Raw genomic sequence first — 26,231 nt, 5'->3', positions numbered from 1 at the left:
TAGTCAACAATTGCAATATACTCGTAGTTGTTTATCTCAATTTGAAGAAAAATATAACCTTTTTATTTAATCGGTTAGTATTTACATAAACATTCACAATAAAAGCAATAAGTGACATTAACTTTCAAGATATTCTAAATAATTCTACTTTTCCCATCGTTTTACTCATATTCACGTCATGTTCCTTTCTTTTATACACGGAATAACAGACAAAATTGGCGAGAAAATGGTACATGAATAAAAACTGAAAGAGAACTTTGAGTATGGTGACCTGGCATATAACAGTCCTGAGCAACAAGGAACTGAAATTGATAAAAGATTTGAAAGGTCACAAGATCTGCGCCATCTGATCCAAGAAACAAAAAAGAAAGACAAAGGACAGTGGCGGCTAGGCGAATACTTCCTTTTATACAGGGTAGAAACCATTTAGGGAATAAAATTGTTCGGGTAGATCCGTCGACTTTTATATATAAAATGTGCGCTTTTTAAACATAAATTTAAATATACAGAGTGATTCAGGCAAGTCTAACATAGACATCATCTTCATTTTTAATGAAACATTATGTATATTTTCATGTTTTTGTCAGATGTTTTTTATTTTTATGATGGCCAGAAGAAGCTATCGATTCCTTTAAAACAACGATTTTGCAGGTGTCAACTGAAGACTGGAATAACTGTTTTACCAATTTGGTTTGAACGTATGCAAAAGTGTATCGATCTTGGTGGAACATATTTTGAAAATCAATAATGTACTTTAAGTCTATATATTTTTGTGTTTATGGCTATATGAAAAACTAAAAAGACAGCACTCGTGTTGAGTCTATTTTTGATTAGGAAAATAAAAACCGTTAACATAAAATTCGTTGAGTAATACATTTTTATTCTGTATTTATTAATAATATTATAAAAACCAGCTTTAAATAACATTATAGAAAATTGGAAAGCTGTTTATTTCGATAACGAGTTTTATTACTGATTGCTAAATGAGCAGAGACGTACTTTGTACCTACCGAAAAAATGTTAAATTAATTTGTCTCAAACGATGTAGTGTACGTGCGACCAAAGTACATGTTATAGACAATAAAAATCTTTAATTAAATATAAATTAGCAATTCAAATAAGAAATTAACGAATAACCCGGCAATTTCCTTATGTAAAAGTGGTTTCAGTTAAATTGGCTGAAACTTTGCAGAGAGAGACTTTAGTCATGAAAAAAGTTCTCATTGTCCCAAGACTCTACAGAGTGTCGAAGTGCCGGTTTTTAGTCTTCTTCTTCTTCTTCTTCCTTCTTGTATGTAGGCTTTAAAGCCTGTTTCTTCTTCAATATTAGCCCCCTAAATTATTTAAATTATCGCACCATCTTTTTCTTGGTCTGCCAATACTTCTTCGTCTATTTGGTGACTTATCTCGTGCTATTCGTACTATGCTATTCTCTGCCATTCTACTAATGTGTTCGTTCCACTCCTGTTTCCGTTTTGTCACCTATCCATTTATGTCTTCTATATTGCATGCCCCTCTTATGTTTTCGCTTCTCTCCCTATCCAACAGACTTTTCCCTTATATTCGTCGAAGTATTTTCATCTCTGTTGTTTCTAGTAGTCGTCTCGTTTTAGATGTGTCAGGTCTTGTCTCCGCCGTGTATGTTAATATAGATCTAATTGCTGCTTTATAGATTCTTGTTTTTGTGTCTTGTCTTAGGTGTTTGTTCTTCCAGATTGTGTTGGATGGACACAGCGAATAATACAGTGGAGACCGAGACAAGAGGCACATCGAAGTAGAGGTCGTCCACCAACAAGATGGTCTGATGACATAAAACGGATCGACAAAAATTGGATGCAAACAGCACAAAACAGAAATACATGGAAAAGACTGAGGGAGACCTATATCCAGCAGTGGATAGATCCGGGTTAAATGATGATGATAAGTTTTGTCATCTCTAGGGTTATACTTTCTCCTCCGTGTTTTAGAAGCTCGTTGGTTATTCTGTCTGGTCCTGATGACTTTCTATTTTTGAGTAAATTTATGACTATCTCTACTTCCTGAAAACTGATTTCTATTTCGTGTCTTAGTTCAGGTACGTTATTGTGTTGATTATTATTTTCCTTTCCTTTAAACAGTTCCGTCAGGTATCTTTTCCATTCGTTTGCTGTTATGTTATTGTATTCCTTCAATTCTGCCATTTCTTTCCGTTGGTTTCTTATGAATCTCCATATTTGTTTTTGTGTACCGTAGAGGTCGCTTTTCATCCTTTTTGTAAACTGTTCCCAGTGTTCATTTTTTGTTCTTCTTATCAAATGCTTTGTTTCATTTCGTATTCTTCTATAGGTGTCTCGGGATTCTGGAGTATTTGATGTTTTGTACTTCGTGTAGGCCTCTCGTTTCTCTTTACATTTCTCTTTTATTTCTTTTTGTTCAGTATGACTTTGCGTTTTACTAGAGCTTCTGTTGCTGCTTCTTCAATGTTGTTTTTAATTTTCTTCCAGTTCGCGTTTATATCTTCGATGTCGTCTATTTGTTTCAGATGTATCTTCTGTGCTAGCCTCCTTTGGTACATTTGTCTAGTAGAGTCGTTCCACAGTGATTTTACATTGAATTTTTAAATTTTTAGTCCATTAGAATAATATATAGGGTGTTAGTAAATAAGTGCAAAAAACGTCATGGGGTGATTCTGTGATGAAAAAATAATCGACAGTTTGCTATATAATACATGGAAATTAAACTTCTTTTATATTATTATGCAAGTTTTGTAGATTACAAAAAATTTGTTTTCTGTTTTTTCCATTGTTCGGGTATTTTAAAGATGGCGACAAAATTTTTTCTTCCAATAATTTATGCTCCAGATATCGAAATACCAGCACCAACCCTTGAGGAAGTAAAGAATGCGATCGCGTTTCTAAAAGACCATAAAGCACCAGGAAATGATGGCATAAATGGAGAGTTGTTAAAAAAAGGAGGAAACCTTTTACACCAAAAATTGCATGACATCATTCTGATAGTATGGCTACAACAGAAAATGCCTAAAGAATGGAATGGAAGCGTTATAATTCCCCTATATAAGAAAGGAAACAAAGAACAATTCCGAAACTATATAGGCATATCGCTTATTAGCACATCATATAAAGTGCTATCAATTATCTTGCTAAAGAGTCTCACACCATATTCAGAAGATATTCTAGGCGACTACCAATGCGGCTTTCGTGCTGGAAGGTCAACTATAGATCAGATATTTACCGTCCGACAAATATTAGAAAAAAAACTGGGAATTCAACCGCGAGAGTGAGGAGCAACTGAGCAAAACGTATTAAATCCAAAATATGTGATTTTGAATTATCGAAAAAAAAACTAATTGAATTAAACCTAGTTAAAATTAAATATTTTATTGACTATAGAACTTTATTAATAATATTATTTTTGACAGAAAGTTGGAGTTTTGTGTTCAATTTCGGAGTTTCCAATGCGAAAACTTCTTCCTAATCTCGCGGTTTCTAGTGTCAACTGTAAGTCTTTTTTACCTTTCTTAAGCAACGTTTTAGGAACTTCAGAGTTACTTTCGAACCTAAAGTATTCAAAGCAAGTAATGGTTATTGGTGAAGGATGATTTTTCTTCAATGTAATTCTTTTAACATCTGATATTCCATCGATTTTTTAAAATTTGATTGCAATTTAACATCACACAGAATCCAATCAGATGAAAGGCTTTTTACAGCTCCAAAAGAGCGATTAATTTCTTCATATTCTTCTTTTGTGTTTAAAGAAGCACATTTTCTTACGGCTTTTTCAACGCGTCCAAATACTTTGTCAGCTGGTAAGAAGCTGTGACCTTTAACAGGGAATGTAAGATGAATTTCAGTTAAGTTTTCAGGCGATTTGTTCTTCAGTCAATAGTAGAGGGAATGGATAAGATGGGCGTTTTTATTTTGCCCTTCACATCCGTCACAAAATAAACAAACGTTTTGTTTATTTTCAAGATTAAATGAATCCAGATGACAAAGTAAAGTAGATGATACTTCCATTGATCCTCGTCCAGCCATATCCTCTATCCATGTGTAGAATACGGGACCTTTAACGTGCATGTCGACACAGCATAAAACCGAAAAAACTCACTTGTTGAGCATAAAAAGTATCATTAATAGATGTTCGTGGAAGGGGCTGCACTTGCTTCATATCAAAGCAAAAGTTGATTGAATCCGGTGGCACTTCTCTTGCTAACTTATAAAAAGCCTTGCCTCTTTTATTATGAATTCTGTACTGTAACATCAAGTCGCTTTTTTCCTTGTCATCCTTTGCTATTTTAATTTTGGGCTTTAATCGAGTACACAGAGAACAGCAATCAGATACAGGGCAAGAAAATCTGATATTGAATTTTGTTCTAAAAATATTGGCAAACATCGTCAAACTGGAGATATCGTTATCTGTACATTGTGAGTTATATAGTTTATGTAATTTTGATATATTTAGGATTTGGATCTGTTATAGTGACTTTCGCAAGCTTTTAGGTTTCCAATAAATTCAATAATATTTTTCTTTATCTTTAACTTTTTATGAGAAACCTTCTCCCCCTCTTCGTTCTTTTAGTGCAACAGTATTTTTTCTTGTTACAAACTCTATTTACTCTTCGCTCACTGATTCCTAGAGCTGTTGACAAGAATTTTAGACAAACTCTTGTGGGTCTCGTACCCTTTATGGTTGTTACATGATAAAGAGTATTAAATGAGCGAGAGCGAGGGTTTGGCTTGATACCTCGTTTTCTTTCTATAAGACCATCAGTTATCGTATAAGATAGTTTGGTATCTTGCTCTGATTTATCAGTAGTAGCGTAAAAAGATTGCCTTAATCGTCTTATATCAGATAATTTAATATTAGTGCATTTAAAGCTGTAATACCTGACTGATTACATGGTCTCTGAAACTTCTTTATTAACGGATCTTTATCTTCATACCTACAAATAATTTAAATCACCATTTAAAACCGTTAGAAATAATAAATGTGTTTTTACCTTTTACTTTTTTTAACCGATCTTTTAGTCACTTTACCCATTCTCTTTCGACTTCCTTGTTACCCTCTTTTACACAAATACTAGATACAACGTCTTCCATTTTAGTAAATTAACATGCAGTGTCTGATGCAAACGTACAAAGAAACAACTCCCTCTCAAGTACCTAAGTAAGCAAAATAAAAAAAATGAACAGAACTGTGATTGCCAACTTTTGGTAATTTGCGAAAACTGAACAAAACTTTTAGAGAAATATTTTTTCAAGCATTTATTGCAGTTTGGTTAAATATGATGGAATTATATCAGCTTGCTTGGTCTTAAAATGGGATTTAATGCATTTTTGTTTGTTTTTGAATTATTCATATAGCAATATATGGATTTAAAGTACATTGCCTGAAATGAATAGTTCACAATGTAGATTGAACTAAAACAAGTACTTTATAGTATTTACTTAAAAAATGTCTAAAACATAAATGTTTCCTCTATTAGCATCTCGGCTTCAACAGATTTTCTTAATTCGACTTCTATGACAGAAGTAATTTTAAAATAAATTGTATTTTATAATTAGTTACACGCATATACATATATTTGCATATTTTGTTGTAACATTTGTTTTTTTATTACAGTGTTTGAAATACGAAAACGACCGCGAGACAGTCATAAGTTTGTGCAAAAAGGACATACCGTTGTGCATCGAAGTTATCCTGACGTGTGAGTGTAAAGAAGTTGACGAGACGACCGACAATTTGAACGGCATTTACGTTTTGGAACAGTGGCATTTCAGCGTCGGCCCCAAAAAGTAAGTATTGATATTTTATCACCTGTGATTTACTAAAAATGCGACATGTTACCAATCTACCATTAGTACTTAGCAATAAAAAATAGTCTAGGTTTATACTTATTTTGTATTTTTAATACAGAAGCCTGGTGGATCTTCAAATCGATAACAAAGAATAATTAGACATTTCTATATATTACCTTACATTAAAACAGTTTATCAATGTGGACTACCGTAAAATTTTTGACTCTTTGGAAACTAGGCATACTAGGCAAACTAGGCATCAATAGTGAGGGTCTTCAGAATTTCAGAATCGATTTAAGATATTTTATTGTAAATATCAAGATTAGCTTATTTTAAAATATATCTTAGCATGCTACCAGGTCGTAAGATTAAACAATATCGTCTAAATTACACAGGCCTACAACATTTGACCAATATTTGGATCCAGAGATCAGAATATACTTCTCAAAAGGTTTTTTTGTACGCTAAATCCGAATCTGAGCTCCAAATTGCCTAATTGGCTCTGGTTTCTGAGATGCTCTAACCTAAAATAAGAGTTTTTGGCCGTTTTTCAGGTTATGTCACTGACATAAATTATCGCAAAGTGACAGACACCTGTGACTCACACAGGTAGTCTTGGGTTCCTAATACCCTAACGAAGCTGTGCCAGGACGAGATGCCCGAGGGATTTAGACCTTTGACACTTCGTCCCGTCATCACTTCGAGACGGTCGGTGTCCAACTAAAATCCTCTCCTCTGTCACACCAGACAAGGATGGAAGGGCTGGTTAAGGCAAACATCTCTTCTGATGCCCTGCTATCACCCGATTCCCATTCTTTCTCCCACACATCGGGGAAACTACATCCACACGAACCACCAAAGACTTTCAACCCCTTGCCTTCTCTCTCGCGTCGTCTGTCTCTCATTCACTCCTATTTCGGCCTGCGACAGTACGAACCACACCGAGGTGCTACTCGCTTGTTTTAAAATTCTGTTGCGAGTTCCTCTCCTCTCGTTCTTTTGAAGAGAGCAGCTCCCTGATAAATTTGTGGATCCGTGTCCACCACCACTCATCCCTCATCATTTTCTCCACCATTTCGCTCACGGAATCAAACATTCTGCAATTACACTCTTTCAAACTTCTCCCGTTCATCCGCTCAACGCTCACACTCCAACATCGTGTGTGTCACAGTATCCGAGAGACCACAGTAAAGGCACTGATCGGACTGAGCCCTTCTAAACCTAAAAAGGTAGCTTTTTGCGTCAGATAATAATCCAGCTGCCTATGCCTACAGTCCACCCAGCTCGAAGGTTCGGGATTATTGACTTCGTCCACTACTCCACATCACGTGTTGCCTCCCACTCTTGCTGCCACTGACCGATTAAAACTAATCTCTCGGTCAGTCTTATCTCATTCATCTCCGCAAAGCAGTCTCTGCATCTCTTTTTAATGGGCCGAGTTTATCGACCACGTGACCTTCTCATTGGTCATTTGGGTCACGTGGTCGATGAACCTGGCAAATTAGAAAGATATGCAGGGATTGCTTTGCGTCAGTTTTCTGTCGCACTGGGGGAACAGGTTGGTATTTCAACGATCAGTCTATCTTGTATTATGTCTATGAATATAACTTTTCTTCCAGAAACTGTTATATTCATCGTAAAGAATAAGTCTCAATCTTTTAACCCTTTCGCGGCATACAAATAAGAGTAGTATGCTCATGCGAAGGTATTTTTTTAACAGAAAGTGCAAAATTTTTAACTTAATGAACTGTAAACATCCCATTGTTAGCCAAAATACTATTTTTTAGTATTTTTTGCAAAGTACACATGTGTGTCCTCCTCATATTTGTAGGATTGTCAAAAAATATGCAGAGAACGCACTTGAGCATCTTCATAAAATAATGCAAATAAATATTTATGAACATCAAAATTTATTCATGAAAGACAAAAAAATAACCGTGCAATATTTTATTTAGAATACTCCACGAAATATTCGCCTAGGCAGAGACTAGGTTTCTCTGCGTAGTATCTTTGTGTATTTTTCGTGTATGTACGTCTTTTTTTTCCAAGAGTCCTGCCTTGTTCATTGACCAGGCCAATCTTGACAGGTACATGTCCAATATTGCTTACATTAGTTGTAAATCAGGGTGTTGCTGGCAATGAGGGTGTTGTTGTTAGCAACAGTTTTTCCAAAACTGTAAGACTAAATTGCTCAAATGTGAGTTTCATTTTGGGACTCCGATGTCCAGCTCTCATAAATTCGTTTTGGAGGTCTCTCATGGTCATATATTCAAGGTAAAGATTTTTAGGTCATTCTCCTTGTTTTGTAGCTTAAGTCGTTTCCGTAAGTTCCGCCCGGTATTTATAGCTTTCATCATCATCATCTTTGGCTTGACAATACTCTGTGGATCCTGGCCTGCTCTAAGATTAGACGCCATTCTGTTCGGTTTCTGGCAATGTGTTGCCATCTTCTGATCTCTAGTATCCCATCTAACCACCTAATTCGCGCTCGACCTCTGCTTCTTCTTCCTATAGGTGTTTCTGTCGTTAGCTTTTTAACAATCATGTTGTCAGGTAGTTGCTGTCGTATTATGTGCCTGACCCATCTAAGTGCCTGTGCTTTAATGAACGTTACATCTGGTTCATTTTGGTATAATTCGAAATTAAATCTTTTGCGCCACTGCCCTTGATCTTTTATAGCTCCAAATATTTTGCGGAGTATCTTACGCTCGAATATTCCCAGAAGTCTTTCATCCTTCTGCGTTAGAATCCGTTAGAATCCATGTTTAAGCCCCGTATGTGAGGACCGGCCTCAGCAGTGTTTTGTATATAATAATTTTAGTTTTTCTTTGGATATTTATTGAGTGGAATTGTTTTTGGAGTCTTTTTATAAGGTTTATTCGTCTTTTAATACCTTCGCTTGTTTTATTGGTAGTAGTCACTAGCGAGCCAACGTATGTGAAGCTGTCAATACGTTCAAGGATATGACTTCCAAATGCTGTTTCCCGTTTCTCATTTGCTTCTAGGATCTTTAGTAACCAACATGTACTTGGTTTTGTCTTCGTTGATGACTAGACCGACCTGTTTCGCCGCCGTTTCCCATTCTAGAAAATATTGTTCAACATCTCGCTTGCTACGCCCTATTATGTCAATGTCATCAGCGTTCGCTAAGATGTGTATCGATCTATTGTACATAGGACCGCCGTCTCTAACTCGTGTGTCTTGGACTGCCTTTTCTAATGCAATGTTAAATAGGAGCCAAGCCAGGGCATCCCCTTGTTTGAGTCCATCCTTTATTTCAAATGATCAAGAAATTTCTCCCTGTATCCTAACGCTGGTTTTTAAGTTAGACATTGTCATTTTCGGTAATCGGATAAATTTTTCTGCTATATCAAACTCACGCATTAATTGGTATAGTACTGTTCTCTGACACTGTCGTATGCGGCCTTGAAGTCGACAAATAGGTAATGGGTTTTAATGTTAAATTCTAATGTTTTTTCGAGGATTTGTCTTATTGAATGAATCTGGTCAATTGTTGATTTTTCTGGAGTAAATCCGGCCCGGTATTTTCCAACTATTTGCTAGTATTTCGTAAGCAGTTGTTAACAGGTTATGCCTCTGTAGTTGTCACATTATCACGCCTTGAGACCATTCACACGGCATGATCTCATTTTACCAGACAAGAAGTAAAAGTGTATGCAGTGCTTGTAGCAGGGTGTCGCCACCATTCTTGTAGAGCTCACTACAAATTTGATCAGTTCCTGGTACTTTATCATTTTTATTGGCTTGGGCAACCCTATCCTGCAGTACCAGAGACTCTTCCGTTAGGGTGGCCATAGGCTGTTTTTGTTCGCGGGTGGTATTTTATTTCAGAAAAAAGAAAGATCTATTAAGTTCAACAGATAAAATTTTTATTACAGTTTACTAACAGAAATACAGTATTTAATTTTTCACAGTGTAGCAATGACATCTATTTTTAATGAGTGTAAATCCGAGCATGATTGTTTCGGTTCACAGTTTCGTATTCTTATCGAAGGCACCTAATCAGTTTACCTTGAATCTACCTATTATGTATCGTGTGTGGTAAAACAAAATATCGATTGCGAAACAAGAGAGATAGATGTAATAAAAGCATAAAAATTGTCCTTGAACAAAAACTTTTCAAGTTTATTTCCTTTGGTACAATTTTTTTGTAATTGCGAGGTTAATCGGTTTAATTTTGGAATAGAATAATTTAGTTTTACACTGGAAAAAGTAATTTTGGGTTCACTATTGCAACAATTATTAAATTATATCTTGTTTATTTTAATATCCTCTTAGAAAACGCGGCACGAATTTAAAAATTATAGTTTTATTTGAAGGTTGTAAAAATCTTGAGAATTTCATATACAAAGTAGATAATAATTTACTAAAATGAAAACAACCTTGTTATAAATATAAATTAACAAAAAAATGGTATGTTTGTGTTTCGATAGCGAAACTCCCTGTCAGCTACCCCTCCAAATGTTTTGTGCATTTTGCACATTTTGGAAAGGGGCAAAATTCCATTAACAATGGTAGTCTATTTAACAAGTATATAAAGTGGTACACTAGCTAAAGATAGCGAAGTGCGCAGATGATAGAAAAAGTTTTTAGCGAATTCAGAATATTGTTGTCAAATTTTGTCCTACAGTTTGTTATTTACAATGAGAATGCAATTTCTATTTACTTATTGTTGTTGGCTATGGACTTTTAATTAACAAATTACAGTCCTCTCTCTATATCGATATGCAAGGGACCGTCAATTTTCATCGTTATAAGGAGAGATCGTTATACAGAGAGAGATAAAAATCGTTACTGTAACATTAATAAAACTGTACTAAATAACCTATTGCAATTTGAAAATTGATTAAAACGATTATAAATGAATTAACACTGTATATACTTGTACTTGCAAAACCGATTAAGTACTTTTGTTGCATCCAATCCCTGCTCAGGGGTTGGAGCTGGTTCTAGCTCTGCTTCCATTTCTGGGTCACTATTTTCTTCTTATACTTCTACACGAACTGCTTGTAGGATGTGCTCGTCAGAAAATCCAGATGTTGTAGCTATATTTTTATTCTTATATCTTCTCCAAAATCTGTTAGCTCTTCCGGTGCGTAGGTGATAGGAAGTTCAAGTCATTCCTTGATCTTTTAGCCATTCTAGCCATTAGCGTGTTTGAAGGAATGTTTTATCATATTGCTTGTCACCTCGTCTTAGGATTTACCAATCATTAGGATGACGTCAAGAATATTTAGTTTGAGATCGCTATTGTTCTTTACCAATTCCATCAAAAGTCTTCTCCTGTAATGGATTTTCAAACTATTGATAACACTTTGGTCCATGGGCTGAAGAACACTCGTTGCGTTTGCTGGCAGGATACAACGTTCAACGTTTTGAAGGTCGCAGAGTACAAGATAAGCAGGCCAATTGTCTACAAGCAGAAGACTTTTTCCCTTTAAGCTCGACATCCGATTTTTTTATCGCTTCTTCAAAAATTTCCAAAGTCATCCACGAACTCTTGTTTGCTTTGTAGGTCGCGGGTTGATTTTTGCTGTTTTTAAAGCAACGTGGGTTTTTCGACTTCTATATCACTAACAATTTTCTCTTCACTGAACCTGGTATGTTAGCGGCCACTAACACCGTAATGCATTCCTTAGAGAGCTTTCCACTAACGCACTTTTCCGATTTAAATTTTAAAGTTCTGTTTGGTGACATTTTAAAAAATAATCCAGTCTCATCAGCATTAGAAATGTCATCTGATGCATATAGTGCCTTCAGTCCAGGCCACACGTTTTCTAGCCAATTATCAGTTACGTTTTTGTTAATATCGCGAGCCTCTCCGCTGATCTGCTAGTAGTTGATCGTGTGCTGCAGCTTGCACGTGCTATTCCAACCCTCAGCTGCCTTGAAATTCTTAATTCCAAGCTCTGTTGCAAAAAAACTCAGCTTTTGTCCTGACGACATGCGCAGAAAGTGGAATATGGTTCATACGCTGCTGTTGCTAGAAGCATTGAAGCATATCGCGATCTAAATTTTCGAACTGAGATTTCCACAACTTCTTGCTGCTACTGTTTTCAATTTCCGCTTCAAGCCACGTTTTTCTATCCTTCCATATCATAGCCACAGTTGGCCCGGACATCCCCGTATGGCGAACGACATCAGATTGGTATTTACCTTTCTCTATTGCCGGAATTATTGATATCTTCCACCTAGAGCACTTTACGCTTTTTCGAAAACATAAAGACTGTTCACACACTGAGACACAACTGAAACTGGAAGTAAGAAGTCGTCAATAGATGACAACATCTATGTGAAAACAGTTAGGCACGCCGCCTGAACAATAAAATGGTGTCACTCAACCCTTGGATAACAATGAGTAGGAGGCGTGGTTGCATTACTTAAGCGCGAAACAAAACAACCGCTGGGCAATGACCCTGCCACGTGTGACTGAGCTAGTCTGGGCTTTAAACACAATAAGACATTTGCCATCGACTATTGAACGCTGAAAAGTCATCGCTATAAGGAAAGAACGATATCGGTATAGAGAAAGAATTAATACATTGTCCTTATGGCGAACCAAACAACGTTTACTATTTTCATCGTTATAGAGGTATTATCGTTATATAGGGAATCGTTATAAAGAGAGACTACTGTACGTGGTATTTGTTTAGATTAGTTAGGGTCGCTAAAAATGCGAATTTTTTTGGACTTATGGTAAAATGTTCCTGTTTTTTGTTAGCGAGAGCGCCCACCAAACTGGCATAACATGTAACATGGCAGTGACATAGCACGGACATGGCGCTGGCGTAGCAGCTAGTGCACACTAAAGTAGCATGAGATTAAAAAGGCTAGTTAAATTCAAAATGTCATCCTCTGAGGATAAAGTTATGCTTACGCTTTTAAACGTCAACCATATGAACAAAACTCGTCTTTTGTTTTTTGCGGAGTAAATATATTATATATTAATAAAGGTATTAGTTTTATACAATATTTTCCGTGATAATAAACTTGATAACATCAATGTTTTGGATTCGATTTCATCATTTTAATGGTTTATAAAGATTATATAATAACAGCCTTATCAAGTTTTATTTTTTTACAATATTTTATCTCCTTCCGTTCATTACAAAATGATATTATAAGCATTTTTGCGTTATATAAAGTACTTTTTCGAAATGATTCTATAATAGATCAATGCTATCTTCTGCTGAACCTTTTGTAGGCAATCCTACTCTAAGAAATCTCCCACAAATCTTAGTTTTTTGTTTGTGATGGAGCTAGAGTTTATGTATTTAGAAGTTAACAATACATATATGATTATCTAGGCAGCATCTTGTCAAATACTGGAATTATTTTGCGATTATTTCAAAACAACTTCTCCCATGTGTGGTGTAACGAGAAAAATTATTAAGATTTTTATATGTATTAGAAAGATTAATTTTAATATTAAAAAACGGGATGTGGCACTCACGGAGTGACCGGGGAGAGGAAGCATACCTTTCTTATAAAGCAATGAGTGATGGTTTTAATTTACTTTGATTTATTTTATTCTATTTTACTTCTAGAATCGATTAGATTCAATAATCAGCTCGATTCGATTTTATTCGATAATCGATTCGATATCTGATTCGATCTTCGATACAATCATCGATTCGATTTGATAATCGATTACCACCAATGCCCTTACCTTACACGGCGATCCTGCCGTATAATGTAATTTAATCAACTATTAATTTGAATTATTTCTACATTTTCCTCTTTTCATTTCTTTCATGTGTATAGTGTGTAGTTGTATAAACAACTACTTTTTTGTCTTTCTGTTCCTTTATTATTTCTAACATTGCCCAGTTTAAAAATCTATCTTTCTGTTACCGTTTTTTGTTTTCGTGTAGCATATTCCAGGATGAAAATTTAAACAAAAATAAAAACTTACATTTTTTAAGTGGAAATAAAATTCTATGGAGATAACAAAAAATACAAAGATTTTCAAAATTAACTAATTTCCAGATTTTTTATCCTATTTTTTTTTTAACACGGTTAATTGTTTTAGAATGTATTAATGACGTGTTTCCACCATTTTGACAGATTAATTTATATTAACATTAATATTATTAATGCTGTTTTTAATAGGTCTGCTGAACCGTTACTATTCAACATAACACAACTTGCTAGCGCCATAAGGTCCCAGCTTTATTTCTCTCAGATAACTGCATGGCTCAGTACCCAAGACGATTCCTGGCCTTTGACAATACACGAGGACAATTTTCGGTACCATTTGACAGCTCCCGGAAAGACAATAGCTACGTCGAATTTCCACCTGGCGGCGACCAAGCACGATTTCCCAGAAACCGATATAGGTAAGTTATCTTTTTATTTGGTCTGGAAGCTGAAACGGTAGGATATATGACTATCAATCGAGAGGTAATGAATGGTTCGTACCTTTGCGAAAAAAACTGTAAGCTGTAAAGTTGACTCCAGAGATATCTCGCCTATCGTATCGCTAGGCCTTTCAAAGATAAAAGTTTGTAATTATCTATTATTCATTCAAAATTAATAATGTTATCAGTAAATCGAAATATTCAAATAGACTTCAGAACTTCATACAACTTCAAAATGAACATCATGACACCGACACAACTGTTCTGATTCTGAACTCTGAAGCACGAACATGCTTAGTTTTAATCCTCTTCGACAGTGTTGCCAGACGTATGAGCGTTGCCGGACTTATGTCGAGTTTTCGAGAGCGTTGCCTGACGTGAAAGTCATTTGAATTTCTAGTTTACGTATGAAAGTTTCATCGGCGTAATTGTCTTTGAGAAATTTAATACTGGAATTTTCATTCTCCCACACATAAAAAAAATGAGTATGTGATTAAGATATTCACTAAGATACGACACTGCTGAGAAGCAAGAGTTCCATCTAGTTACAACTGGTGCTGGATAAAGTTTTGCTGGGAGATTGGGCACGTTTTCTTTCAAATTCAAGTAAGAGTTCTTCATTTTTCTTGAAAGACAAAAGGCTGACTTGACTTTTGCTCTGAAACTTTTTCGTTTTGAACTTGTGTAACTCCTTGAACTCTCCTACAAAAACATCACCAACAAGATTAACTTTAAAGCAAGCAGACATGTATCTTGCTGAATCTGATACCAGGCCTTTAACTTGTGAATAATCAATTTCAAAGTCTTTTAATGTATCTATAATTGTCTGTGAACACGTTGATGCATTGGCAGTATTAAGGAAGTTAACTGCGGAAAATTTCGTCTGCTACTATTACAATAGGCTTGTCTTTCAGCTGTTTCTTTGTATTGGCTTTTTCAGACAGCCTACACCGTGGCACTACCTTTCTCCTTTCTCCACTTTCCGCTGGTACCTACAATCACTACAGAAATCCGAATAAAGTGGCATCGGCCACTTCGGTGGTCGGAGTGGCCATATCGGTGGTAAGAAAAATTAATCCGATGCGTACTTAGCGGACTTATGGACGCTTAGCTTTAAGAGAAGATGCAGTGTGTGTTTAAACTTGAATAGACAAAATTTTCAACAACGTTTGTAGTATTGTCCAAAGTTTGAGTATAATTTTGTTCTAAAAAACTTGTTTTTTCTTTGGCATATAATATTTGGACAATATTTTTCTCAATTTTTCTTTAATAACTAATGGTCTCCTTATATGTTGTAGCAAATATTTGATTTTAGGTAACGGCATAGTTCTTCACGTTTCCTGTTTAAGTTTACCGAGAAGTGCCACAATTCCAAAGATAACTTGCAATAACTGCGCAATGAAAACGGCTTATGACATGGATATCAATAATAAACTACTTGACGATAGGATGCATATTCCTTGCAAGCTAAAGGTAACACTATTTTTATTATTTTGCTTGGAAATAACTTTTGTGTTTTAAGAAGATATACACTGTGGTGTAAAATTAACCGAAGACTTAGATTTTTTCTAAAAACTGGCGTTTAAAAAAGTTTGATGGAAAGGATGTTTCCAATTGAGAATTTAGTAATAAACAAAATTTAAAAGTCAAATTTATTACTCTATTACTATACTATTAACTCAATAATGTTACACAGAAAAAACAATAAACAATTCAAAAAATTTGAAAATCTGCAAAAAAAAAACAAAAATTATTTTTTTTTAAATATAAACATTTTTTATGAAAAACTATATTTAGTGTGTATTACCGTATTACCTCCACGAGCTCTAATTATGGCTCTCATTCGATCAGGCATACTTCGGATTAAGGCAGCAAAGTCTGCTTGTGGGATCTGCCCCCATTTGTCACGAACTGATTCCTCCAAATTATTCATGATTTAAATTTCACCAATGGTTACGTCGAATACGCCGTCCCAGAATATCCCATGCATGCTCTATTGGATTTAAGTCTGCACTCCTTCTGGACCATGATAATAAACAAATCCCAACTTCATCCAAGTAATCCCGTGTTATTCTTGCGATGTGCGGACGAGCATTATCTTGCATCAGACGAAAGTTTCCTCCAACAAATGGGGCAAATGGCACATTATCTTCCAGACATTGCTGAATATACCGTTGGGCATTTACCATTTTAATATTAAATTGTACATCAAAATGAATAAGATTTTAGTCATACTACCAGAAAGGCTCGATGTGAGCGTCTCGCATCACACGTCTAAACCGTAGTCTAATTCGTTCCACACTCGCGTTACTATGTCCCCATTTATGCTCTTCACAACAACAATAATGCGGTTTTGAAGTTAACCAATCTTTTTGGCACGTAAATCAGATCTTGAATGTGTCCCCAAAGAATAAAATTGCCGACCTTAAGATGGAAATATCTGGGGAGCGAGTTAAGCAATACCAAATCCCTTGTACTATATAGCCCAATCTAGCAATAAGGAAGTTCCTCAGTTATACAGGGTGGTCCTTAAGTAATTGTACAAAAAGAAACAGTAGATTCTACACTTTAAAATATTACGATTTAAGCTAAATTGCTTTAATAAAATGTTGATATTAAGAAAGATACAGGGTGTTAAAGTGCAAATTAAAAATTCTATTTTTGGCTATAACTTTCATGTTTGTCAACATTTATGCATAAACTGGGTACTTTTAAATATGAGAAATTATAATTTGATGCACACTTTGATGTAGCGGATAGAGGGCGCCACATATGCCACATATGTGGCATAAATTTGCACTAACCTTTTTTGCTCTTTGAGTTACCTGTATTTGTGATAAAAAATATTAAGGATACATTATTTCAACAAATTATGTATGTTTTAGGGTAAACACCGATGCGAAGACCTGGAAGAAGAAGAGAACGTCAAAATAGACAACAAATTAAACGTGAAGCGACTCTGCAGTAAGTCCAGCGTCTCTTGCGAAGCGTCGACGAGCAAAAACAGGCCAAAGCTCCACACATTCATCCAAAATTCAAATTTTTATGCTTCCGATAAACCAAATAACCAAAATTGCTGCCAGAGGTCGCTTCTCGTAGCCAAAAATGATCTCAACAAGGACAAGGGCCAGCTGTTACTCGAGGCTATAGAACGCAGCGGCCAAAAGAGTACAAGCGAGAGTGATATAGCGAATTGTGATAAGCGAGAAAGTGATATTCTTAGTATTAGAGATAAACCTAATTTTAGAGTATACGTAGATAAACATTGTGATAGTCCTGTTCCAATTTTGAAAGAGAAAAAAATAAGAGACATTTCTAATGTTGATCTTAGAAAAAGAGCTCATGTTAGACAGAAAATCCAGTTCGACGACGAAGGCGTTAGCAAGGGAGAGGTACCGAGCCAGGTGGAGCAAGCCAAGTTTAGGAAAGATCTAGATAACGCTGCTTCGATGGTTTTCCATTCGAGGACGGGTTTGCCGTTGACTAGTAGTCCTGCGCCTGTGAGAAGGGGAAAATCGTGTTTTGATTTCGATTCTTCTATCAACTCAGTTTCAGCAATAAAAAGGTCAGTATATATACTAGTGTTACAAATACATACAAACATTTTCCTCTTCTAAGAAATTTTGGTCTCAAGCAGAAAACTGACAAATGCTGTGTGTTTTATAATTTCAGTTCGTACTTTGCATTTTATACAAAGTTGTTACAGTTTGCAACCAAAATGTTCTTTTAGTGCTCCTAGTTTTCTTAAGGTGCTATCATAATAAGTAAAAAAGTTCCATTGTATCTTTCTTAAATGATAAAAAAATTTGCTTTTATGAACATAACTTGAAACAACAGGACACTTGGCAGATGTAAAACATTGAAACTTATGAAATATTATATAGAAAATAGGTGTGCAACGATGGATTAGCCAAGGGCCCTATATCCGTTATTAGCAGATATTTTCATGAAGAAATTCGAACAAAAGATTGTGCATTAAACATCACCAACAATCCACAGTATGGTGGAGATATGTAGATGATGTGTTCTCCATTTGACCTCACGGACCAGAAGCATTGAATAAATTTTTGATGGACAATAACAGTAAAGAATAATCAATCAAATTCACCATGGAAAAGGAAAACAGCAACTCACTACTATTTCACCAGGATATAGGATATGCAAATAAAGTCTACAGAAAATCAATTCACACCAACAGATATTTAAATTACCACTCAACCACAACATAAACATCAAAAAGGGAATTATCAAATCATTATATATTAGAGCCCAAAATACCTGCTCTAATGAAAATGCATTTCAGGAAGAAAAAAACGTTCTAACAAAGGTTTTAACAGAAAATTGCTACCTATTGTCATTTATAAACAAGGAATTTTACAGGCTTGAAGAAAAGAAACAACAAAACACCATAACTAATCCAGAAAAGCTCACAAGAAGTGATTTAAAAATTACAACAATACCATATATATCATCGAGTTGCTTTGCTGTCAAATCAGTTGCACACCACTTAGATTTCGAGATTGCAAAAAGTGTTTATGTGGCCTTGATTGAATCTAATTTGAGATACGTATTGCCTTTGGGGAGGGTGATCAACTGGAGTGTAAGAACTATAGAGGCATTACTCTGTTAGCATCTGCGTATAAAATCTTCGGCAATGTATTGTTTAAAAGACTTAAACATTTTACAAAGGATATTGTTGGTCAATATCAATGCGGATTTACTGCTGGAAAGTCAACTACACATTAAATTCAAGCACATAGGCAGATTCTAGAAAAGTCACTAGAATATAACATAGATACACACCATCTCTTCGTCGACTTCTAAGCAGCCTATGACAGTGTGAAATAACTGCATTGTATATTGCAATGATAGACTTTGGGATCCCATCTAAGTAAGTTAAGTTGATCCAACTAACAATGCAAAACGTAAGCTCATGTGTTAGAATTGAAGGAGAAAACTCTACGTTCTTTGACATTAATAATGGTCTAAGACAGGGGGACGTGCTGGCGTGTTTCCTCTTTAATATTGCCTTGGAAAAGGCAACCAGACAATTAAATTTTAGAATGAATGGAACTATTTTTAATAGATTGACGCAAATTATCGCATTCGCTGACGATATAGTTATTGTGGGCAGGTACTTGCGGACGCGGCAAGTGAATTAGGACTTGTGGTAAACGAGGAAAAAACCAAATATAATGTTGGTTTATAAAAACCCCCGAAATATCCAAAAGAGAATTCAAATTAACAACCATACCTTTGAGCAAGTCAAAGAATTCACATACCTTGGATCGCTAGTAAACGCAACAAACACGACAAGCGACGAAATAAAAAGACGCATTGCAATAACAAACAGAACTGTTCACGGTCTCCAGAAACATTTAAAAAGTAAAAATATAAGACGTGCAGTAAAGTTTTGATATATGGGGCTGAAACGTGGAGCTTATCTCAAAATGATGAAATACTTGCTGGACAAGGCTGGCTGGACACATTGCTAGGATGTGAGATCACGAATACACGAAAAGATTAACATTTTCAAAACCAGAGGCCACCAGAAGTAGAGGACGACCCTGAAGGAGATGGATTGATGATGTGGAAGAATACCTAAAGATTCTAAGGGTCAGAAGATGGAGGAAAGTTGCCAGGAATCGACAGGAGTGGCAACTTCTTTGTGAGCAGGCCAAAATCCACAACGGATTGTCGAGCCACTTATGATGGTAATTGCCTTTGGGGGAAGCCGTTCTCTTCATCATTTAAGCAGACTTTTTATGCTACACTTTATGCTGACACTTCCTTACATATGTCTCCTTGAAATAGTTTACTTAATTAAAAAAAAAACAAAGAGGATATTCTGATAGATTCAATCTATAACACTCGTCTAACTTTTGTTATTCCACTTCCAATTCCCTCTTCTACATTAATTAAAAATCATTTATTTACACTGGAAAGAAAGTGTTTATTCGCCTACCACTGGATATAAGATCCACAAGCAATATCTGTGTATTCCGTAGGGCAATCAAGAAGGTTGTATTATCCAAGTGTAACTATAATATCGAGGAATTTTTTAAGGACAGTTGCGCTAAAAATCATACGAACAAGCTGAATTTTGCTGAGAATGTTAATTTTGAGACCCCCAAAAATATGCAAAAAAGTTTACCACTCCTACCTCCCACCTTCACTCCTAAAACCCGTTCTCGTAGGAGGGAAAATGAAAAAAATCGATTTACCAAGAATATATACGCCGTAGAAAAAATGGTTCAAATAAAAAATGTAGCTGATATACTTTTAAACAACAATGTTTATTAGTACTCTAGCGACCGATGATTTTGAATGTCAATTATGCGTGCGAGATCAATTTTTTTAAATAAAAAGTGTATCAACTCGACGGTAAAAATTCGATATTGCTTGATCAGAGTGTCCTAACTACAAAAATCAAAATGTGTGAAAGGAGAAGAATGCAGCTTTTGTATACAATTTCTGTGTTTTGCCGCAAATTGCCTACCGAAAATGTACTCTGATCAAAAGATCGAATTTTTACCGACGAGTTGATACAAAATTCATTTCGCGCTCGTAACTGACATTTAAAATCGCAGGTCGCTTCATGCGTTGTTTCTGAAAGAACAGTTCATTCTACACAAAAAGTGTTAATAAACATTTTTGTTCAAAATTATCTCAGCTGCATTTTGTCTTTGTAATATTTTTTTCCACGGCGTACAGATTCTTGGTAAATCTTTTTTTTTTGTTTCGGTAGGAGTGGTAAACTTTTTTGCGTATTTTTTGGGGTCTCAAAATTGACATTCTCAACAAAATTCAGCTTGTTCGTATGCTTTAAGAAGTTTAGTGGGATTTTCATCTCTGATGACTGGAGTAAAATTGTACATTTTTTTTTTTATTTCAGCGCCCTGTTCTCAACCAGTTTCTCTACAGACGATGAAAGCGAGAGCGACGGCAGCATAGTGTCTCCGTGTAGTCCCGAGACACTGTTAACTCACAAAGGCGGTGTGTCACCTGTCAAGTACCGCCGAAGGGGCCACTCGGCAGGTTTATTAGGTTGGTAATACATACTTTCAATGATCGGGCGTTATCTATTGTTGTTACACACCCTGGATACGTGGTAGCCCACGATGTACGTACTTCTTTGTATTTTTCTCAAAGTATTTTACTATTAATTTATTTTTAGGTATCTTTTAATGATTTTTCATACAGGGTATGTCCCCAATAACCTACTTTATTGTTTTAATCGTGGATGTTTTTTAATGTTGTTAATATGTTTTATTGTGAACAATTTTACTATGGACAAGGTCTCAGTACCATCAGGTTCTCAAGTCATCAATAAATAACTAAGATTTTTATATTTTTTAAGGGGAACATTTTTGACAATTTTTGAAAGAAAAGAGATTCCTTCTTGAAATGTACCAAATTGTAAAACATCCAACAGACCTAAATAAAAGAACTGACATAACTTGAGCCAGATATATCACTCTCTCATACAACAAATAGTCAAAAATTGTTCAAAAAATTCCACAAACCCTATAAATTCCATCTCTAATGCACTTGACAATAGCGCAACTCTCTAAACCTTTATGGACTTCCTATGTAAGAATAAAAAGGTTCATTACAAGATCAGTGCCGGATTTAGTGTAGGTATAGATGCGTCTTAGGTTAACAATTCATTAAAACTATTTTAATATTAGGTAATTTATTACAAATATACAAAAAGCCACAAACTCACAACTTATAAAGTAAATTAACATAATTATTTACAAACAAATTTTCCTGGACTTCCTGCTTGCAAACAGGTCGATGATTTTATTAAAATCTAATTGTGTAAACAGATCGTTAAATATTTGAAACAGCTAACGAATTTAATGTTTCTTCCGTCATCGTATTTCTCAAATAATTTTTGACCCGTTTTAAAGTGGAAAATGATCTTTCACCAGTTGCGTTAGTAACCATCAACGATAAGAATATTCTCAGTGCTATTTCTACGTTTGGGAAGGTTGCAATTATATTATTTTTATGCAAAAGCTCCATCACAAAAGTAGCACTGTGAGTTGTTGGATTTTTATAGTCAACTTAGCCTAGTAGTGACATTATAAAATGTTTTAATTGAATACACTCACTTGCTAGAGATGTATCCAAGTCATTCGAATAAATATTCACTAATACCGACGTTTTGTCTGAAATCACGTTATCCTCTGAAAGAGGTAGAGAAAATAAAAATGAGAAAGCAATGGCAAGTTCTTATAAGCTTTTACTTTAGATTTTAGATTATTTGCCAAATAATCAATTGTTTTATACGGCACTCGGGTTCTAATCTTATTTTGCGGTGTACTTATCTCTTCTATATCTGCTTCGTCATACAGTAATTTTCTTTTGCGACTTCTAATTTCTTTGCTGTATTGCGTTTGTTGTGATAAGAGCTGCCCTTTTTGTTCAAATAAATTACATTTATCACGAAGAGACTCGTAAAAATGTTGTAATAAGCTATACAAAGACGAACATATATGTAAGTCCATGTTTGCGCTTTGTAAAGATTTACTCGCTAGGTCAGTTCTTTCCAGTACTTCGAACCAAAAGGCAACATAAATACCAAATTCTAACGTAACCAACTTTTCGTGTAAATTCTTTGCTTGACAGCGAACTGGCATCTTCTCGTCGTCGTTAGAGGATAACTCTAAAAGTGCTTGCTTTATATCTTGATAGCCTAAATTAAGAGCTTTTAATGCATTAAATCGTCCTGACCATCGAGTCACATTTACTCTTTTTGGAACAAATGTTGTATGGCCACAATTTTTCAATGAATCAGTGAGTCATTTCCATCTGTAAGTTGAAGCTGAGAAAAAAACAAATTTCTTCAGCAACTAAAAAAAAGAAGTACTTTCCATAGTGCATTCTGCTGCATGTTGCACAATCAAATTTAGGGAATGGGCTGCACATGGTACGTATTTTGCCAAACTATGCCTAGATTTTATTCGGGCTTGGAGACCGCTATAAACGCCAGACACGTTATTCGCATCGTCATACGATTGTACCCTGCAGTCATCGATATTTATATTCAGGTTGGACAAAATTTTTACAATGCTGGCTTCCATATCTTCGGCTTTGTGGTCAGTGTTGTCTAAAATCTGTATGAACCTCTCGACGGATGATCCGGTGTCCGAGCAATATCTAATAATGAATGTCAGTTGATCTGTACATGTTATATCAGGCGTAGAGTCAACACTGATTGAATAATATTTGCCACAATGAATTTATTTTACAATTTCTGCTAATATGTGGTCCGAAAGCACTTTAGCCACAGGATCATATTCCGCCAACAACTTTAGTAATCCCAGGTAGTTGCCATTGCTGGTAGAACCAAAATTTTTCGTCGGTTCCTCTAAAAGGTAGTCCCCCTACTATCTAAGAATTTTATGACACTAACGACTCTTTATAATATGTTTCGCCAATATGTGATCTCATGTTCAATCTGTTGCCGCAGAGAATCATCGATCTTTCTCATACTCAATGAATTTCTTGAAATAAAATTTTTAAGATGTTCTAAATGAACGACTGACCTTTCATGACTGTCACATTTTTCTTTAGCCTTTTTCAGTCGTTAAATCCAGTAAAAAAGGAAAAAGTGCTAGAAAAGAGTCTACAATATAAGCAAAATAAAGAGCCTGTGCATTTGGAATAAACTAACCAATCACGCCGAATTTTTTCACCATTCTTTAAAACTGTATAGAATAGTGATTTAGTGCAGTACCTTTTTTGTTTTCCTATTTTTCTTTTTGAAGATTCAAAGTCTAAAGAATTAAGATCCTGTGTTTTGAATTCTTTCAGCACTTCATCTACACAATTTCTTGGCCAGAATTTTGGATCTTGTAAATCAACTCCTCGATTAACACCACTTTCTACTAGAATTTGACGTTCAGGAGAACTATTTTCAGGATGTAACTCGATATCAGAAAGTGGGTCTGAATTTGCTGTGGATGAATCATCTCGAGATGAAGATCCTGCTGCAAATTTTATTTTATTAAAAAAGTAACTAAAACAGTCAAATAAACCTAACTTCTCAAAACATCGGAAACTGTTTCAATTGGATCGTCTTGAAAAGAACTACTCATTGGTATACTACTATCTTGCCTGGATTTGGTAAAAAAAAGCTGAATCTTGGGGGTTTCTTATTACTGCATTTAATTTTTGTTGTTTTTCTAACTTTTGTCGTTTCCAAAATGCACCTCCTTCCTTTCCGCTCATTTTTTAGAAACGTCACGAAAACACTTCATTAATAAATAAGTAAAATTTGAGACTAGTCTCGAAAACTGCGCTAACACGACTGACGACATGGCGTGTTGGAGCCGGACACGCTGCCGCCAGGCGAAGTGGCGCTGGCCGATTTCCCGGAAACATGAAACGTGTTTTTGTGCGACCTGCTACCGCAGGCACAGATCTTATCGTTGACGAGACGAAATTTTATTACCATGCTATTTCAGAAAATCAACCCCATAAATTTGAAATATCCACATATAGAATTAAAACATACTGGGAGTGACGTACCGCCTCTCAAAATTTACCGCCGGGGGCTAATAGTCCCATAGCCCCCCCCTTAATCCGGCACTGTACAAGATGCTGTCGGCCACCAACAGAAAATTTCTGAATGTGAAAACATAGTGTCGCTTTTTCGGTGCAGGATCTTAAACAACATAAACAAATGAAGCCGTCTGTTAAATTTAAACCACCAAACAATTAAATAAATGAACAATAGTGCTCTATTTCAGTTTTTTGTTTCTCGTTAAGTCGTTTCTTTTTAATGTTAACTTACCATACAGTTTTTTTAACACCTAATAAAACCTACAGATTGTTTGTAAGTATGAATTCCACCATTGTTGTTTTTTACTTATAAACTTACACCATTATTTTTTGTAGAGAACTGGGGAAGCTTTTAAAAAATAAAAAAGCAAAACGTATTCTATTAAATCAATGAAGTAGCTGACTTCTTTTATTTGTCGTTATAAATGATCGACTAAACCTCTTTGGTCACATCACCTGCTGTATACATGTGATTTAGGTTCAACATACCCTGTACATTTTATTTTATTTATTTATTATTTATATGTTAAAATTTATAGGAATTGACAATTTTGCAAAGAGAAACCAAAAAGGGTGTAAAGCATGCTCAAATCTTTTTATATACCTCACTTAGGAGTATAAATTGATTTGCATATACCCAAACTATTTTGCACAGTTGCGGATTTTTGTTAGAATAAATTTATTGTCAACGCAAAATAAGAATATAATCTTTATGATTTACTAGTATTAAATGATGATAATTATCAAACATACTCTTCAGACCACCAATACCTAGTTATTGATGTTGTCTTATCACCAAATGTAGTTTTTAGATCATCAATACACTATTTTTACTTTTTTTTTTTATTGAAAATAAAATCATTGATCGAATATATTTACTGCTTAAATCGATGTTTTCTCCAGTACTGATAACTGTGAAATGATCCTGTAATTGAAAACCTCAATATCATTATATTTTGTCATTTTTCATTGACAATACAATTGCCAAATTTTACGAATTTTTATATGCCAATTATCTGATAATTACAGTGTTGCCACAATTTGAAATTAAAGCAAAAACTTCGTATTTTAGGGTTCGTTTTTGTGACTGTTAACAGAACAAAACTGATACATAATAAATTCTATAACGCTGTCAAAACTATTTATATATTTTAAATATTACTAAAGATTTATTATATATTATTATATTCTTGCAATATTTACTATTTACTGTTTTGATTCCTCTGCCCATTTAATTTAAAATTGATTAATGTGTACCCTAACCTTCCTCAACCCATAGCAATTTCACTTTTATCCTGTATAAGTGTATCCTTAAGAGCGTAGGCGCAAAATTTCGGGCCAATGCTTTTTAAATGCATTTATTTTTTTCGAATTCTGAGAAAACTAATAAATATTTTTGAAAAATTTAAACGCAGAATGAAAGACTACATTATTACCGAGAGCCGAAAGTCCCTTAGAATAAACAAAAAGTTTCTTTTGA

At 35.0% G+C, this 26,231-nt stretch overlaps 1 protein-coding gene across 3 annotated transcripts in view; it reads left to right on the top strand.

The window, feature by feature from the left end:
• Window positions 1–26,231, top strand: part of atos (atos homolog atossa) — a 148,488-nt gene that overhangs the window by 108,699 nt on the left and 13,558 nt on the right. For all 3 annotated transcript variants that reach the window (XM_072531597.1, XM_072531598.1, XM_072531596.1), the window contains 5 exons: window positions 5,620–5,792; window positions 13,929–14,155; window positions 15,492–15,649; window positions 17,062–17,741; window positions 21,072–21,223. In XM_072531597.1, the coding sequence (XP_072387698.1) occupies window positions 5,620–5,792; window positions 13,929–14,155; window positions 15,492–15,649; window positions 17,062–17,741; window positions 21,072–21,223 (1,390 nt within the window). The remainder of the gene's footprint in view (window positions 1–5,619; window positions 5,793–13,928; window positions 14,156–15,491; window positions 15,650–17,061; window positions 17,742–21,071; window positions 21,224–26,231) is intronic.

The sequence above is a fragment of the Diabrotica undecimpunctata genome, chromosome 5 (genome assembly GCF_040954645.1).
Source record: "Diabrotica undecimpunctata isolate CICGRU chromosome 5, icDiaUnde3, whole genome shotgun sequence".
Classification (NCBI taxonomy): Eukaryota; Metazoa; Arthropoda; class Insecta; order Coleoptera; family Chrysomelidae; genus Diabrotica; species Diabrotica undecimpunctata.
This window is presented reverse-complemented; position numbering and strand designations above follow the sequence as displayed.